The sequence below is a fragment of the Callorhinus ursinus genome, unplaced genomic scaffold (assembly GCF_003265705.2).
Source record: "Callorhinus ursinus isolate GAN/ISIS: 27379988/994484 unplaced genomic scaffold, GSC_fseal_2.0 scaffold18, whole genome shotgun sequence".
Lineage (NCBI taxonomy): Eukaryota > Metazoa > Chordata > Mammalia > Carnivora > Otariidae > Callorhinus > Callorhinus ursinus.
The window spans coordinates 12,095,709-12,110,160 of NW_027397080.1; the positions used below are offsets into that span (position 1 = coordinate 12,095,709).

General features: G+C 56.9%; 1 protein-coding gene across 1 annotated transcript; it reads right to left on the reverse strand.

Moving 5' to 3' along the window:
• Nucleotides 1-30: 30 nt before the first annotated feature.
• HPCA (hippocalcin) lies at nt 31-8,350 on the reverse strand. The gene is made up of 4 exons (XM_025856890.2): nt 8,201-8,350; nt 5,505-5,903; nt 1,146-1,251; nt 31-1,022 (listed from the first exon to the last, which is right to left on the reverse strand). The coding sequence occupies exons 2-4, from the start codon at nt 5,880-5,882 to the stop codon at nt 925-927; spliced, it is 582 nt and encodes a 193-aa protein (XP_025712675.1). The 5' UTR covers nt 5,883-5,903; nt 8,201-8,350; the 3' UTR covers nt 31-924.
• Between the last annotated feature and the right edge of the window lie 6,102 nt (nt 8,351-14,452).

Genomic DNA, 14,452 nt, shown 5'->3' on the forward strand with positions numbered 1-14,452 from the left:
TTCCACCCCCTCCCTCAGCTACCCAGCCCACTGCACTGAAATGAGACTTTATTCTGAAGTTATTAAAAAGAACAGAGATGCTCCACGTGGATGCATGCAGCAGGGGAGGGGACTTGGCCGGGGGGGCCTGTGCTGTTTTCCCACACAGGATGCTGTGGGTGGGGCTCTGGGTGTGTCTGCCCATCCGTGGGCCTGTGTGTGTGTGTGTGTGTGTGTGTGTGTGTGTGTGTGTGTGTGTGTCTGAGAGAGGAAAAGTACACAGAGGGATCAGTGGGTCTGTGTTCATCCAAGTGCTGAAAGGCAGGTGGGGGGGTTCATGGGACCCACAGCTGGGAGGCTGGAACCCGGAGGTTTTCCTTTTGCATCCTTGCCTCCGGGCCAGCAAGAGCGGTGGAACAGGAAGGGTTGAGGCCTTCCTGCAGGAAAGGATGGCTCAAGGAAGCTTTTTCCTCAAACCCCCACACCCCTGGAATCCTTCTCTCCTTTCCAAACGAAGACAGCCTCCTCACCTGGGCATGATTGCCCCTCCACCCTGACTGAGGGCTACAAGGGCGGGGGTGGGGGTTGGGGAGCTTGCCCGGTGGTTGGGGGGAGGAGCCCGAGGCTGCGTGTGGGTCTGGGGGCAGGTGGGGGCGGGGGAGAATGGTTAAAGTTCCCTCTGGGTGAGGGAGGGCAGATCCAGCCAGAGCCTGCGTCTCAATCCTTGCCTAAGGGAGATACCGCCTCTCGGATTGACGGTGCTGACCGCTTGCTTGCTTGGGTCTTGGTACTGCGGGGTTCCCTTCTCCATAGACCCCAGAGTGCAGGCCCTGGGGGGAGGTGCCCGGTCTGACCCCCAGGCTGGATAGACACAAGGGAGAGGAAGCTGAGAGCCGGGAGAGGGCCAGTGAAGGCAGGGAGGAGGGGGAACCTGGGTCCTCTCGCTCAGAACTGGGAGGCGCTGCTGGGGTCGCACTGCAGCAGGCGCACGATGGACGGGTCGCTTTTGGCCCCGCGGATGAACTCCTCCAGGGACAGCTTGCCTGCGGGGCGAGGGGAGCAGTGATGGAGAAGGCGGCCGCGCAGCGAGGGGAGGCAGAGCAGAGCAGCGGTAGAGGAAGGGGGAGTGGCGCCCGCCCCGCCCCGCCCCGCCCCTGCCCCCTCACCGTCGTTGTTTGTGTCCATTTGGCGGAAGATTTTCTCGGTCCTCTTTTCTGGGGTCGACTCGTCCTCCGGCATCTTCATCACGGACGAAACCATCTTGTAAATGGCCTGAGGGGCGGGAGGGGGAGGCAGGGAGTGAGAGGAGCCTGCCCGAGCCCCCCAGCCCCATCATCCAAAACCGCCCCCAGGCACGCAGAAGATTGCAGCTCCTCCTGGGTGAGGTGGAGAGGTGGTCACGGAGGAGAACTGGGAGGGCGGGGGAGGGGGGGTTCAGGAAGAAATGTCTGGGAAGGCTTCCCAAAAGAGGGGGCTATTGGAGCGGGCCCCGACCAAGTTCCCTTGGAGTGCAGGGTGGGGAAAGGCGTTGCTGGCAGAACAATCTGCACGTACAAAGGACCGGCAGCGGGAAGCTCTGAGTGGGCACCGAGAATTTGGGGGTGTCTGAGTTGCAGGGGGCCAGGAGAGATGTTGGAGGATATCAGGGCCCAGATAGCGAAGAGGCTAGAACACTGGGCGCCGCGGGCTCCAGGCTAAGTCCCGGCTTAGCGCTGCCTTTCTGAAACTTCGGGGCTCTGGGCGGCCCGCGCTCGGAGGCCTGCAGGGGGCGCTGGGCGGAGGAGGTGACATTGGGCTGCGCTGCCTCTGTAGCCGGCAGGGGGCGCAGGGCCGCACTAAGGGCTGGAGGGCGCGGAGCAGCTGGGCCCAGAGGGGGCGGAGACGTTATGCAAATAAACTCAAATGAGCATCTGCCAGGGGCGGGGACAGCATGCGCTCAGTTGAGCCCAGAACTGCAGCTGCCACGTGCAGGATCTCTGGAGGCAACGCGAAGGAGGGTATTTGTGCTAAAGGTACACAGAACACGTAGGGCTTGGCCTATGGGCTAGGCTGGGTCCCAGCGCCCCAGAACTCAAGGACTAGACCGATCAACCCAATCTTCCAGCTTTTTGCTACTGACACCTCCGCCAAGAAGCCTCCCTTCTCCCATCCCAAAAATTTCCCTTGCCTTAGATCTGGCTCCAGCCTCCGTACTGGTCTCTTTCCCTCAGGTCTGTCCCCCATGCTGTTTCTGAAAGCTTTCCAAACACATCTCCACCGCCACGTCCTCAGCCCAATGGGCCGCCCCCTCGTTCCTGTCACACACACAGGCTTCCCTCCAGGCCTACCGTGCACCCAGCTCCTTCTGGATGCTGCCCCACGCTCCTTCTGCTGCCTCCCACTCTTCCTTGGGACGCAACTTACATGGCACTTTCTTCCAGGGGCCTTCTCTGATCCCTGCTGGGTCAAGGCCCATATCTGGCCCAGAGTCTCCTGGGCTTTTCCTTTGGGGACACCTCTCTGGAAGTAATTTTGCCTTTGTAGGATTGCTCCTAGTCCCTAGCCTACAGATGAAGATCATGGACATCTAGCTAGTGCCCATATCCTCAGAACTTAGCACAGTGCCTGGCATCTGGCAGGGACTCCACCGTTTAAAAGCCTTTGGCACCTCTCACTGCTCTATCAAGTCCAAACCATTCGGCCCTAGGAACTCAAGGTACTTGGCGCTCCGGTCCTTGCTGACCTCTCCATCATCAGGCCTCCCCCGGTAGGTGACCCTGCCATCACCAAACACCTCCATGCCTTTCAGGTTTCCCAGATTGGATAGCTTCCACCTGGGACAGTAATACCAGCTGCCACTTATCAGGCACCTGCTATGTGCCAGGTACTTTACACACATTATTTCTCAACTTCACAACAGCCCTGAAAAGCAGGTATCAAGATCCCCATTTTCCAGGTAAGAAATGCAGGCTTGGGAAGGGAGTTGACGCCAGAGACTGAATTAGAATCCGCTCCTTCGTAGCTGCTGGATAGACACTCGTGGGTGCTAATGACCAGCAGGGACTTTGAAGGAAGATGTACCTGGAGTGGCATCCTGGTTCCACTAATCACTTTATCGGACAAGTCCCTACCTCTGTGAGCCTCGGTTTACTCACGTCTCCCTCATGGGGCCTGCCTAGAGGATTGAATGAGACAGTGTGTACAGTTGGAATAGTAGCTGGCTAGAGTAGGTGGTCAGGAAACAGCAGCTTATATTATGGTCATTACTCATCCACCACATTCTCAGGTCTTCCCTGCCTTTCAGTCCCCTAGACTCCCAGATGCCAACAAGCGTGGGCTGCACACTTGTTCTCTCCCACCAGAGTAGGAGCCCCAAGAGGCCGAGATGCGGTGTTTTCCCTTGCAATGTGCCCACCACCGGACCACAGGGTTGGGTCCTGAGAAGGATGGGCGAGTGACTTAGAGAGTCACTGCTCCGCTCATGACAGCCCGCTCGTGGACCTCCTCATTAATTGTCTGGAATTGCTGTGCACTCATTGTTTCACTGGAGCCGGCATGTAACTAACCAGTCACTGGCGTTGGCAGAGCTCTGAGCTGGCCATCTCGGGGCCCGCGGCTGCCATAAAGGGAATCGGGGCCTAGGTAGCAGAGGCCGGGCAGGAAGGGGTCCTGAGGATGCCCAACCAATGAGGCTGGCTTGACTGACGTCTTGGGCTTGGTGCCTCCAATAGGGCCGAGATTTACCAGTATATCCCAGTGCCTCCAACAGGGCCGAGATTTACCAGTATATCCCAGTGCAACCCCACTAAGTGGTAAAGCGTCAACATCCCTCATATTGGTTGGTATCCAGCTGCTGCCCGATCCCTGAGTGATCTTCCATCACCCCGCCTGCCCCAACCCTTCCACCAGGACCCCCAGAACTTCCCACTAGCCATCAACTAGAGAGTTAATGCCCGGCCCATGGGAGTCACAGACAGACATTAAGGCTTTACCCCTACCAATAGGCACAGGGAGGGCACTACATCCTACTCTAGCTCAAGAGAGTGGACCGCGATGCTTAGCAAGAGAGAAGCCAAAGCAAAAATCCAGGAGGGACTGGATGAGATGGAAGGGGAAGCAGCCGAGCTGAGGGACCAGAGGCATAGGATTCAGAGAGGCAAAAGGAAAGGGAGCAAGCTTGTGCAAAGCTGTGTGGTGGGATTACTCGGGGCATATCCCCAGGATGTTGAAAAGGCCCTTCTGGCTAGAGTAGAGAATGCGCAGAGAAGACAACAGTAACTGACAACTTCTAACATTTACCAAGTAACAATTATATGCTGGACCATCTGCTGGAGCCCCCATCCCACTCTATACCTGGTGAAGTGGGGGGGCTAACACCCCCACTATCTGCGTGAAGAAACACAGGCTCAGGCAAAAAGTGAACTAAGAACTGGGTAGGTAAAATAGAACCAGAGCCCTGACGGACTTCAATAACAGGTTGAAGAGATGGGCACTCTGGAAGATTTCTGAGGTAGAGCTAACCTGTGTTACACTTAAACTTGTACTAAGAAAAGGCATTCACATCAGATCCCTAAATCTCCCTGTGAGGTCGGTATCATCATCCCCATTTTACAAATGAGAAATCTAAGCATTGAAGCCAACTCCAGAACTGGAAGCCAGACCCCTTTCCAGGGGCAGCTCTGAGTAGTGGCCAGCTTGAACTTAACTCCACTTACACGCTCTGTGACCTTGGGCAAGTTACTTCACCTCTCTGAGCCTCATGGAGTTACGGTAAGGATGCACTGGCTTGTGGTTATAAACATGTCAGTTAGTACTAGGCTCTTAATGGGCCCTCAGTCAGTTGAAAGGTGCCTGGGTGTCCCGATGGAGAGTGGACGGTGGAGCCAGGTGGTCCACTCATGGGCTGTGTGGCCTTGGGTGAATGTCTTGACCTCTCTGACCATCCGTTTTCTACTGAGTAAATGAGGATCAATGAAACATCACTGGCCTGTACTCTGAAGAAATGTCAAGTTTTGAAAGACAAAGGCTGAGGAGCTGTTACAGATTAAAGGCAGCTAAAGAGACATGACAACGAAATGAAATGTGGGATCCTGGACCTGGGTAAAAGGGGCTATAAAGGACATTTCGAGACAGTTGGCAAAATTGGAATATGGTCTGTAAGTTAGATAATAGCATTCTTTCTACATTAAACGTCCTGACTCTAATAATCATATTATGGGTTATGTAAGAGTATGTCCCTGTTCTTAGGAAATATATCCTGATGTAGTCGGGGTTAGAGGGTCATGTTCAGAACGACAAAGCAGTATATGCACACAATGATAAAGCAAATATGGCAAAAGTTAATTGGTGAATCTGGGTAAAGGGTATATGGGAGTTTTCTGAACTTTTCTTAAAACTGGAAATTATTTCCTAATGGTTGTTCAAATGGGTCACAAGAGTAGCACCTGCCCCTATCTACCCACAAGGGCAGCTGAGAGGACAAAAAGGGATGGCGGGTGCCAGGGCCTGGCCCTGCGCCTGGCATTCTGAGGGGCCCAGGGGCCCACCTGCACGATCTCGAGCATCTCCTCGCGGCTGATGTAGCCGTTGCCATCCAGGTCGTACATGCTGAAGGCCCACATGAGCTTCTGCTCCAGGCGGCCGCGCGAGGTCACGCTCAGCGCGATGATGAACTCCCGGAAGTCAATGGTGCCGTCGCTGTTGGTGTCAAACGTGCGGAAGACGTGCTCGGCGAATTTGGAGGCGTCGCCATACGGGAAGAAGTTGGCGTAGATCTTCTTGAACTCATCCACGTTGAGGATGCCTGTGGGACAGTCCTTGAGGAAGCCCTTGTACCACTCCTGCAGCTCCAGCTCCGAGAACTCCGTGTTCTCCCGCAGGTCCTGCAGCATCTCCGGCCGCAGCTTGCTGTTCTGCTTGCCCATGGCCGCCAAGCCAACTCCCACCTGGGTCCCCGAGGGGGTCAAGGGGTAGAAAGGAATGGTCAGGCCCTCTTGGCACCTTGACAGCACTCCAGAAAGGCCCCCAGACCCAGCCCCCCGGCCTCTCATCTGACCCGGGGAAAGAGAGGAGCTGGCCCAAAGTCTGCATCCTGCCTCTGTGATCCACACCATCTCCCCAGACCTTATACGTTCCCAGGGAACAGACCAGGAGACAGAGGAAGGGAAGGGGGTTCCCATTTGCTGATGGCCTGCTCAGCACCAGACAACGGGCGGTCACAGGTGTATACCATTTCACCCTCACCAAGTGAAGTCTGGGGATTAGCCCCACTTTACAGATGAGAAGGTAGGCTCAAGGAATCGAGGTGACCTGGTTCAGGTCATGCAGCCATGGAGTGACAGGACCGACACCCAGAGTTGCCCAGGGAGGTGCAAAAGGCCTTCTGGTCCTCCCCCCTCCCTCCTGCTCCTTCATTGACTCATAAATGCCTGCTTGCTACAAAATACACCTGCAGCCCAGACATTGACCACACACATGTGCCTGACAAAGGCCAGCACAAGGCATCAGAGCCAGACCACCTGGGTTTGAATCTCAGCTCTGCCTCTTACCAGCCAGGTGCCCTTAGACGAGCTCCTTATACTCTCTCTGCCCCATCTATAAAGTGAGGGTAATAGTACCTACCTCATTACTGTGAGGATTAAATGAGTTAATACATGTGAAGCACTTAGAATGATGCCTGCACCTCTATGTGCCACTTAAGTGTTAAATAAAAATGATTTACACAGACCCAGATGCCACAAGACTCATGCACGACAATATACAAATGAATACACACACGTATTATGCTCCACAGCTCACCAAATCCACACACTGGCTTCCATGCCACTCACCTACCAGCCCACAGCCACCCATGGGTCCATGCCTCCACACATGACACCATTCCCTCCGCTCCACAAATCACATGTTCTGACACAAGGCACCACTCACGAACAGCTCCCTTACCCTGTGCATCAAGACACCAGCCCACGACCCCACATGTCTCACACATGCCATCACAAGCCAACTCCCATGCTGACACCTCTCACATGGCCAGCTGCACGTGGGACCCTCAGGCACCTTTGCCATCTTTCTTTTCCCAGGGGTGCTTCCAGGTCCCAGGAGAGGGAGCTGCAGCCCTTCTCAGGCCTACTAGGGGTCTCTCGTCCAGAGAGAGCCCTGGCCAGCCAACCCTCCCCTAATACTTACCTTTTCATGTAGGAGGTTAGGGTGTGGAGGGCTGAGGAGAAGGCAATGGAGAGGAGACAGCCAGGCAGTTCCAGGCAGGGATGGAGGGGTGCATTCAGGTGAATCCCTCCCCCCAGCTTGGCGCTGGGAGTGAGACAGGGTGAGGGGGTTCCTTGTGTGTGCATTTGCACGAAGCTCTGTGCACATGTGGATGAGCATGTGTGCGAGTGCTTGTGCTCATGTATGCACGTATGCCCCTGGTTTCTGCATTGCCTTTGACTCCCGTGTGTTTCAGTCTATATATGTGCATGTGACTAGGTATGCACCCATCACAGTATGAGGGTGATGTGCCTGCATGGCCATTTGGGGGGCTTGTGTGTGTCCTCAGCAGTGTGTCACATACATGTTTTTGTAAGTTGGTGACCCTCCTTTCTAAAGCAGCCTCTTCTGCCCCAGACTGAGGACCCAGTGAACAAGTGTGTGGGAGGGGACTGAGGAAATGCGTGGGGCTGAGGCGGAGGAGTGTGTCCCTTAGTCCCCTCCTCAAGGTCCAAGGAACTGGGTCATCGGGGCGGGGGCAGAGAGATGCACTGAGCAGGAGAGATCTTCCAGTGCCCCCTCCTCCCTGCCACCCTCAGAGCGGCCCCTCCCAATCGGGAGACTTGGAAACGAGGGTGGTAGGAGATTCTGTTGTCTCCGCAAAGACCCCTCCTCCCCCGAATGGGAAGGACCCACAGCTCGACCTGAGAAACTCACCCCGGGGACCCTCTCCAAACCTCTCCCCAGCTCTCGCCCTGAGCCCACGCTTCAGAGCGCCGGGCGCGGGGCCCCTCCTGGAGGGGGCGCTCCGAGGCGGCCGGAACGCGACTCCTCCCGGCTGGCCCACTCGGCGGTCAGGACCCTGGAGAGCGCCGCGCTCATCCCCTCCCGGCAGCCCCCTTCTCACCCTGCGCCCTCGGAAGCAGGCTTCCCGGGAGGCGCGGGAGCGGCGGGGTTGGAGAGGCTCGACGGGGTCCCCTCCCTCCGGGCTGTCCCCTCCCCGCATACCCCAGCCCCGGCCGGAGGGGCCCCCACTCACCCAGCGACGCTGAGACACCGACTGCGCAGGGAAGGCGGCGCTGCTGCGGCGCGCGGCGGCAGAGGCGGCCGGAGGGGCGGGCGGGGGGCGGGGGGAGGGACTGCCAGGGAGACGCCCCGCGGCGTTCGCCCGGAGCCCCTCCCCTGAGGGGTCCCCGTTCCTCCCCTTTCCCTCCAGCCCCCGGGCGGGGGGCGGGGGGAGCGGTGCGCTTGACTCCGCCCCCACCCCTGCCCGCGAGAGGGAAGGGGTCGCCCTCACTTCCCTGGCCCCCTCACGAGGGAGCGCCCGCCGGGGGAGGAGGACAGAGGTCTCCATCTCCTCAGCATCTCGACTCAGGTAGCCCAAGTGGGGTCGGGGGGTCAGTGCCCAGAGACCTCTTTCCGAACCGGGGACAACCCCGGCCGCGCCGCCTGCCTTCCTCCCCCATTCCTACCTGGGCGCGGAGCTGCACTTCCCTCCGCGGGCGGAATCCGGAGCCTGGGCGGTTCGATAGGCACCCTCCCTACCCCCGCGCCTCAGCTCGCGAACTAACTGAGCTGGGGGCTCTTCCGCGAGGGGGCAGCGCCCACTCTTCCAGTCCAGGAGGTCTTCTCGGGGCCAGACACGCCCCCTACCCTACCTCGGCCTTAGAGAGCCCCGCCCCCATCTCCTGCCCACCGCCCCGGATCTCATCCTAGGACTCCTCTCAGAATGAATCCCACCTCCCAACATTGATCTAAATTGCTCCTCTCATACCCCCCTCCATCCTCCGCCTCTGGTCATATGTGAAGACTGGGGAGCAAGCATCTCCAGCCTGGGGGGAGTTCTGAAGGGCGTGGGCATCTCACACGTAGACAGGACAACCCTTCTCCAGAGTCACTGACCCCCATGGCAGCTCCTCCTGCCAGGATGGGGGCTGCATCCTCCTTCCCCCAGCTTCTGCAACAATCCCCACATCCTGAGCTTGAATTTTGTCCTTTGTCTTTAGGAGGTGGTCCTTACTGTCTCCTCTTCATAAGTGAGCAACCTGAGGTTCAGAGGGGTTAAATGATTTTTCCCGCGTCTCACAGCTGTTGAGTGGAAGACTTGGACTTGAGTCCATATGTCCTCATCCATTCATTGCACAAATATTCATCAAGCACTATTTCTGTGCCCAGCATTGTTCTAGGCAGTGGGGTTACAGAAGTGGGCAGTAAACAATGGACAAAATATACTAGTCAATCCTATGATATATTAGATAAGTGTTTGGGGAAAAATTGAGACAGGTGTTCAGAGGTTGGGCTGGTGGCTGTGCTTAGGACCATTCCAAGGACTTTAGATTTTATTCCAGGTGAGATGGGGCTTTGAGCAGAGTGAGCATCTGACTTTCAGGTCAAGCCTACTCAGGCATTTTGTAAAGAACAGGCTTTGAGGAGTGGGGGCCAGGGTAGAAGCAGGGGGCCGCTTCAGGGAGAGAGAGATGGGTCTGGTTACTTTGAAGGTGAAGGCACAGCATTTGCCTTCTGACTGGATAGCTCCTCCCAGCTCAGTGGCAGCTGCTGGGAGGCCCCTGACTCTCCAGGTCCCAGACTGAGCAGTTTAGGTGATGAAAGTCTAGCCTTAGTCCTTTCTGCTCGAGGATGGAGGAGGTCTCAGCTGGAGGAGCTGGGGAGCCAGGCGGAGGGGTGGGGGGGCAGTTGGGCCCTCTAGAACATCAGTTCCTCTGTGTGCCTTGGCTCTGGTGTTGGGACCCCCAGTGGAGGCGTGAGAGACGCCAGACATGTGTGGGTGATTCCCAGCTGCCTCCGGTGGGAGGACCTGGGGGCAGGGAGAGACTTGCCACTCAGCCCCCACCCCAGGTCCTTGGAGTGACAAGCTCCCTCCATCCTCCCCACTAGGCCTGGAGAGCCTTCCCTGTTTGGGGCTGGATGCATTCACTGCTGGGGCTTCCCCTCCCACTCTCCCTCCTTCCTCTCTCTCAGCCTGAAGCTAGAGAATCTTCCCAGCCTGGTCTGGATCCTCCTCTCCATCCTCGGGAGGTCTCAGTTTACCCTCACAGGGTGCTGCTTAGCCACTATCTCTGCTTTCTCCCACTTCCCCACCCCAGCTTCACCTCCTCCAGGCTGACTTCTTGGCTTAGCCCCTCAAGAGCCTTCCATCCCCATTGTTTGTCTTCCCTGTGAGGGTAACTTTGTTGCCCTGCCCTCAGGACCTCCAGTCTGAATCCTGTCTCCCCAGGAGATGGGCCTCCTGAAGGCAGGACCATGTCTTCTCTCCCTGGAGGCCTCATCTCCCTTGGATTTTCCCTGCACCTGGAATGAGTAGGGTAGATCTGGGGGCAGAGTTTGGATTCGGGTAAGCTCTGCACTACTTCCCATCAGTCACCTTTCCCCTCTTGGGGGCCTGGGAAGCACTGGGAGAACCCCCTGAGCCAAAGCAGAGGGCTTAAGACTCCCCCACACTGCACACCAAAGACCCTTGGCCCAAGACCTAGTGCCCTGAGATATAGCCCAGGATAGGGGGCCAGAGGGGCAGCTGTCAGGAGGCCTGCCTGGGTCCCTCACTTCTGGGTGACCTGGAGCAAGTCTCTTCCCCTTTTGGAGCAGGGAGGTTAGACAAGTGATCTGGGTGCCTTGATATCCCCAGTCGAAACCCCTGGCCAGAGTACTGACAAGACGGGCCTCATTTACTGCCTCACAGACCCCTCACAGGCCTGAAATTCTGGGCATGAGCAGAGTAGAGATGAGGCCCGAGTGGCTCTGGAACCCTGTAGGTTTGAAAGGCTCTATGAAGGCCTATTATGGGGGTGAGGGTGGGGGGTGTCCTTGCTGATGATGCTCACCCCCTCTCAACCCAAACTGAAGCACCTAGGAGGGAGGGAGAGGCACAGCTTAGGATAGATGCTGAGTGGGGTCATTAAGAGAACTGAGCAATGGGCAGGACCCAGGAGGGTTGGAAGAAAGTACAAGTCCCAGGGGAGGGGTGTCCCCAGGATCTGAGGAATGGGACTGGGGTATAGAAACCAGAGGTGGCTACACCCCTCTAGCACTAGAGAGGGATGCCAGAGAGAGAAGCAAGTGGGGGATGAATGGAGAGGGGACTGCCTATCTCTCTCTCTCTCTCTTTTTAAGATTTTATTTATTTGTCAGAGAGAGAGAGAGAGCACAAGCAGGGGAAGCAACAGGCAGAGGGAGAAGCAGGCTCCCCGCTGAGCAAGAAGCCCGATGCAGGACTCGATCCCAGAACCCTGGGATCATGACCTGAGCCGAAGGCAGACGCTTAACTGACAGAGCCACCCAGGCGTCCCGGAAATGCCTATCTCTTGAGCACCTACTATATGCAGAGTACTTTGCATGTATCATCACCTCCTTTGATCTGAACTAATCCTGAGGAGTCAATAATGTTACTGCTGGTTCACAGATGTGGAGACTGAGGCTCAGGGACGTCAGGTCACCTGCTGGAGGTAATACAACAAGAAAGTAACAATGCCAGAATTTGAACCCAGTTCCATGTGACGCAGGAGCCCAGGCTCTCCTCTGGAAGCTCTCAGTGGGGTAGGTGGAGGCAGCCCCTTCCCAGCCCCCTCAGAGGCACAGCCCCCACCCTCCCCTCTTAGGTCCCAAATGGTTTGGAAAATCCTGATGGGAGCAGATGGTGAGGACAGATGGAAGGAAAAGCATCTCAGGGCTGAATTACACAAACAAACATTGATAAAGTGATTAAACCTCAAGCCACCCCTTTCCAAAGGGCCCTGCCCACCCCAGCCTGGAGCACCATGGACCCAGAGGTGGGGCCCTGGGGATCTCTGCATGCCCCAGTCTCAGCCCAACTGATCCCAGCTTCTGCCCACCCGCCCCTCTCACCGCCCGGGGACCGCCCCCGGACCAGAGCCCAGGGCGGCAGAGCTGCCAAGAGCACAGCCCGGGAGGGGGAGGGGCAGGTCTGGCTGTTCCCAAGGGAGCTGGGCCATGAAGAACAGAATGGGCGTGGTGGGGGTGCTGGGAAAGTCCTGGGAGCTGGGACTGCAGACTTGAAATCAGGGTGGGGTGGGGTCCCTCCAGAGAGCTGCTGGGCCAACCTGACCCACTCCCCACCCCCACAGTGGAGGGGGGCAAGGCCATTCACCTCTGGAAGGTTCGGTCGGTTCCTTCATCTATACAATGGAAATGATAATATTAACGCCTCCCTGAAGGGGCTTTGTGAGGATTGATGAGAGGAAGCCTGTACTGTCTGGGACACTGGGCTGCACACAGCTAATGTCAGCTCCAGGTGGCGAACTGGTGCTGGGCGATCAGGAAAGCGGGAGCTGGTTAGAAACGGCCCCTCTGCAGAGCAGAAGTTTGGGCTTGAAAGTCCTGCCTGCAGAGCTCCTGAAGTTGCTGGGCTCTGTGGCAGCGGGATGGCTGCAGTGCCCCCAAGAAAAGCACCAGCTCCCTCCTGGGTAAGCGCAGCTCATCTCTCAGCCAAACTCAGAATCCAGGACCCGAAGGTACCCCTTTGCTGGTCCCTCACTGTGAACCTACAGACATCAGAGGGAAACAGACCTGGGTTCAGATCTTGACCTGGCTCCTTCCCAGCTTTGGGAAAGTTGACAAAAACAACCCCACTCACTCTGGCTTCTTTCCAGCCACTTCCCGGACTTGCTGTCAGAAGCCTAGAGGCACCTTAGACTCAAGCCAACCAGCATCCAACTCATGGCCCTCCACCCAGCCTGCCCTGTGCCTGGGTCCCCTCCAGGAACCCCTCCCTCCTCTCCATGCCACCCCTCCTTCCTTCCCAAGTCAGAGTTCAACCAAAGGATGCCTCTCAGGCGTACCCTGTCCTCTCCCCACAAAACCTCCCGTCCCACTCCCTCCTCTGGTGGCCCTGTATTGTCGCCTGGTCCTCTTACAGTTCCCCAGCTTTTGGTTTCTCCACATCTAATCCCCTTCCTCCCTGCTTAATAACCTTCCATGGCTCCCCACTGCCTACCAGAGTAAGTGGGCATTGGAGACTCTCCATGACATGCCCAACCCTTGCCTCCCACTTCAGCTCCTACTCTCCACCTTCCTCTGATAACCCCCCTGAGGTCCAGCACCTCCTCTACAGATGGCCAGGATCTGCCCTACGCTGAAGAAGGGATCTGGAGCCAAGGCTGGGGGAAGGGGGCTCCCTGATCCCCAGATCCCTGCATGTGGGTTTTAACCTAGGTGGGGGTGGGGTGAAGTGATGCAGGCAGCTGGGGTCACATCCCAGCCACCCCTTGTCTGCACAGTATTCCTTCTTCCCTCTGCTGGTGAAAGCAACTCTTAGCTGGAAGGGCCTCAGGCTTGATGGCTTGCCTTAGGTCCCCCATCCAGGCCCACCCTTTTGCCCCCTCCTCAAATCAGAAGTGACCCCTTTTGTGACACCTTTTCTGGCAAATAAGCATTTGGATCTTTCTTACACACTTTCACTGCATTACACATTCTGTTTGCTCCCGCAGCTCCTCCTGGTGTATCTCTGACTGTTTGAAAATAGTTCCTGGGGTCACCGCAAAGGGAACGGTCACTCTTGGAAGTGGGGTGAAGGGCAGGAGGCTGAGTGTCCACTTGTAACTGTATACACAGTTCTGTGTACATGCCTACAACCTGTGTGCATGCACTCAACCGCATCTGAGACTTGAGTCAAAATGTAAAGAGTCAAACTTTTTTTTAGGTTTTTTTATTTAAGTCGTCTCTACGACCAATGTGGGGCTCAAACTCAGGACCCAAGATCGAGAGTCACAAGCTCTTCTGACTGAGCCAGCCAGGAGTCCCCAAAAGCATTTTTTTAAAAGTCCTCCCCAAACTGGGATCTGTCTCCCAGAAGACTTGTAGCAGCCCAGCTCTACCCTGGGAGGTTGCCCAGGGCTCATGGCCTCATGAGGACTCTCCCCCTGCCCCTCCCAACCCAGAAGAGTGGATGGATTCCCCAGTCACCTCGGCAGCATGGCTCCATGGCCTCAGGGACTGCACACATGCTGCAGGGCTGGGCCCCCAGGAGTGGGGGCAGCAGACCCGATTCCAGCGTGGTCAGCAGTGTTCTCCTGGAGCTTCCGTTCTGCTGGGATCTTCCTCCTTCCTAGAGCTGCTGTGAGGAGCCCACAAGACACCAGAGGGTAGTGCACGTGAAAGAGGCTGCCCTGTGACACTGCGTGGCTCAGGGGCGCACACTCATACAGCCTGGAGGCACCTGCTCTTGTCCCCATTTTATAGACGAAGAAGCGGAGGCACAAAGAGATGGAGTTCCTGCTTGAGACTGTGCATGGGACCCAGCTCTGTTTCTGGAGCTCTT

Coding starts and splice junctions, on each gene's coding strand:
- HPCA (XM_025856890.2), bottom strand. CDS start 5,882: ATGGGCAAGCAGAACAGCAAGCTGCGGCCGGAGATGCTGCAGGACCTG. Junction 1,252..5,504: donor AGATGCTCGAGATCGTGCAG/GTGGGCCCCTGG, acceptor CCCGCCCCTCAG/GCCATTTACAAGATGGTTTC. Junction 1,023..1,145: donor AATGGACACAAACAACGACG/GTGAGGGGGCAG, acceptor CTCGCCCCGCAG/GCAAGCTGTCCCTGGAGGAG.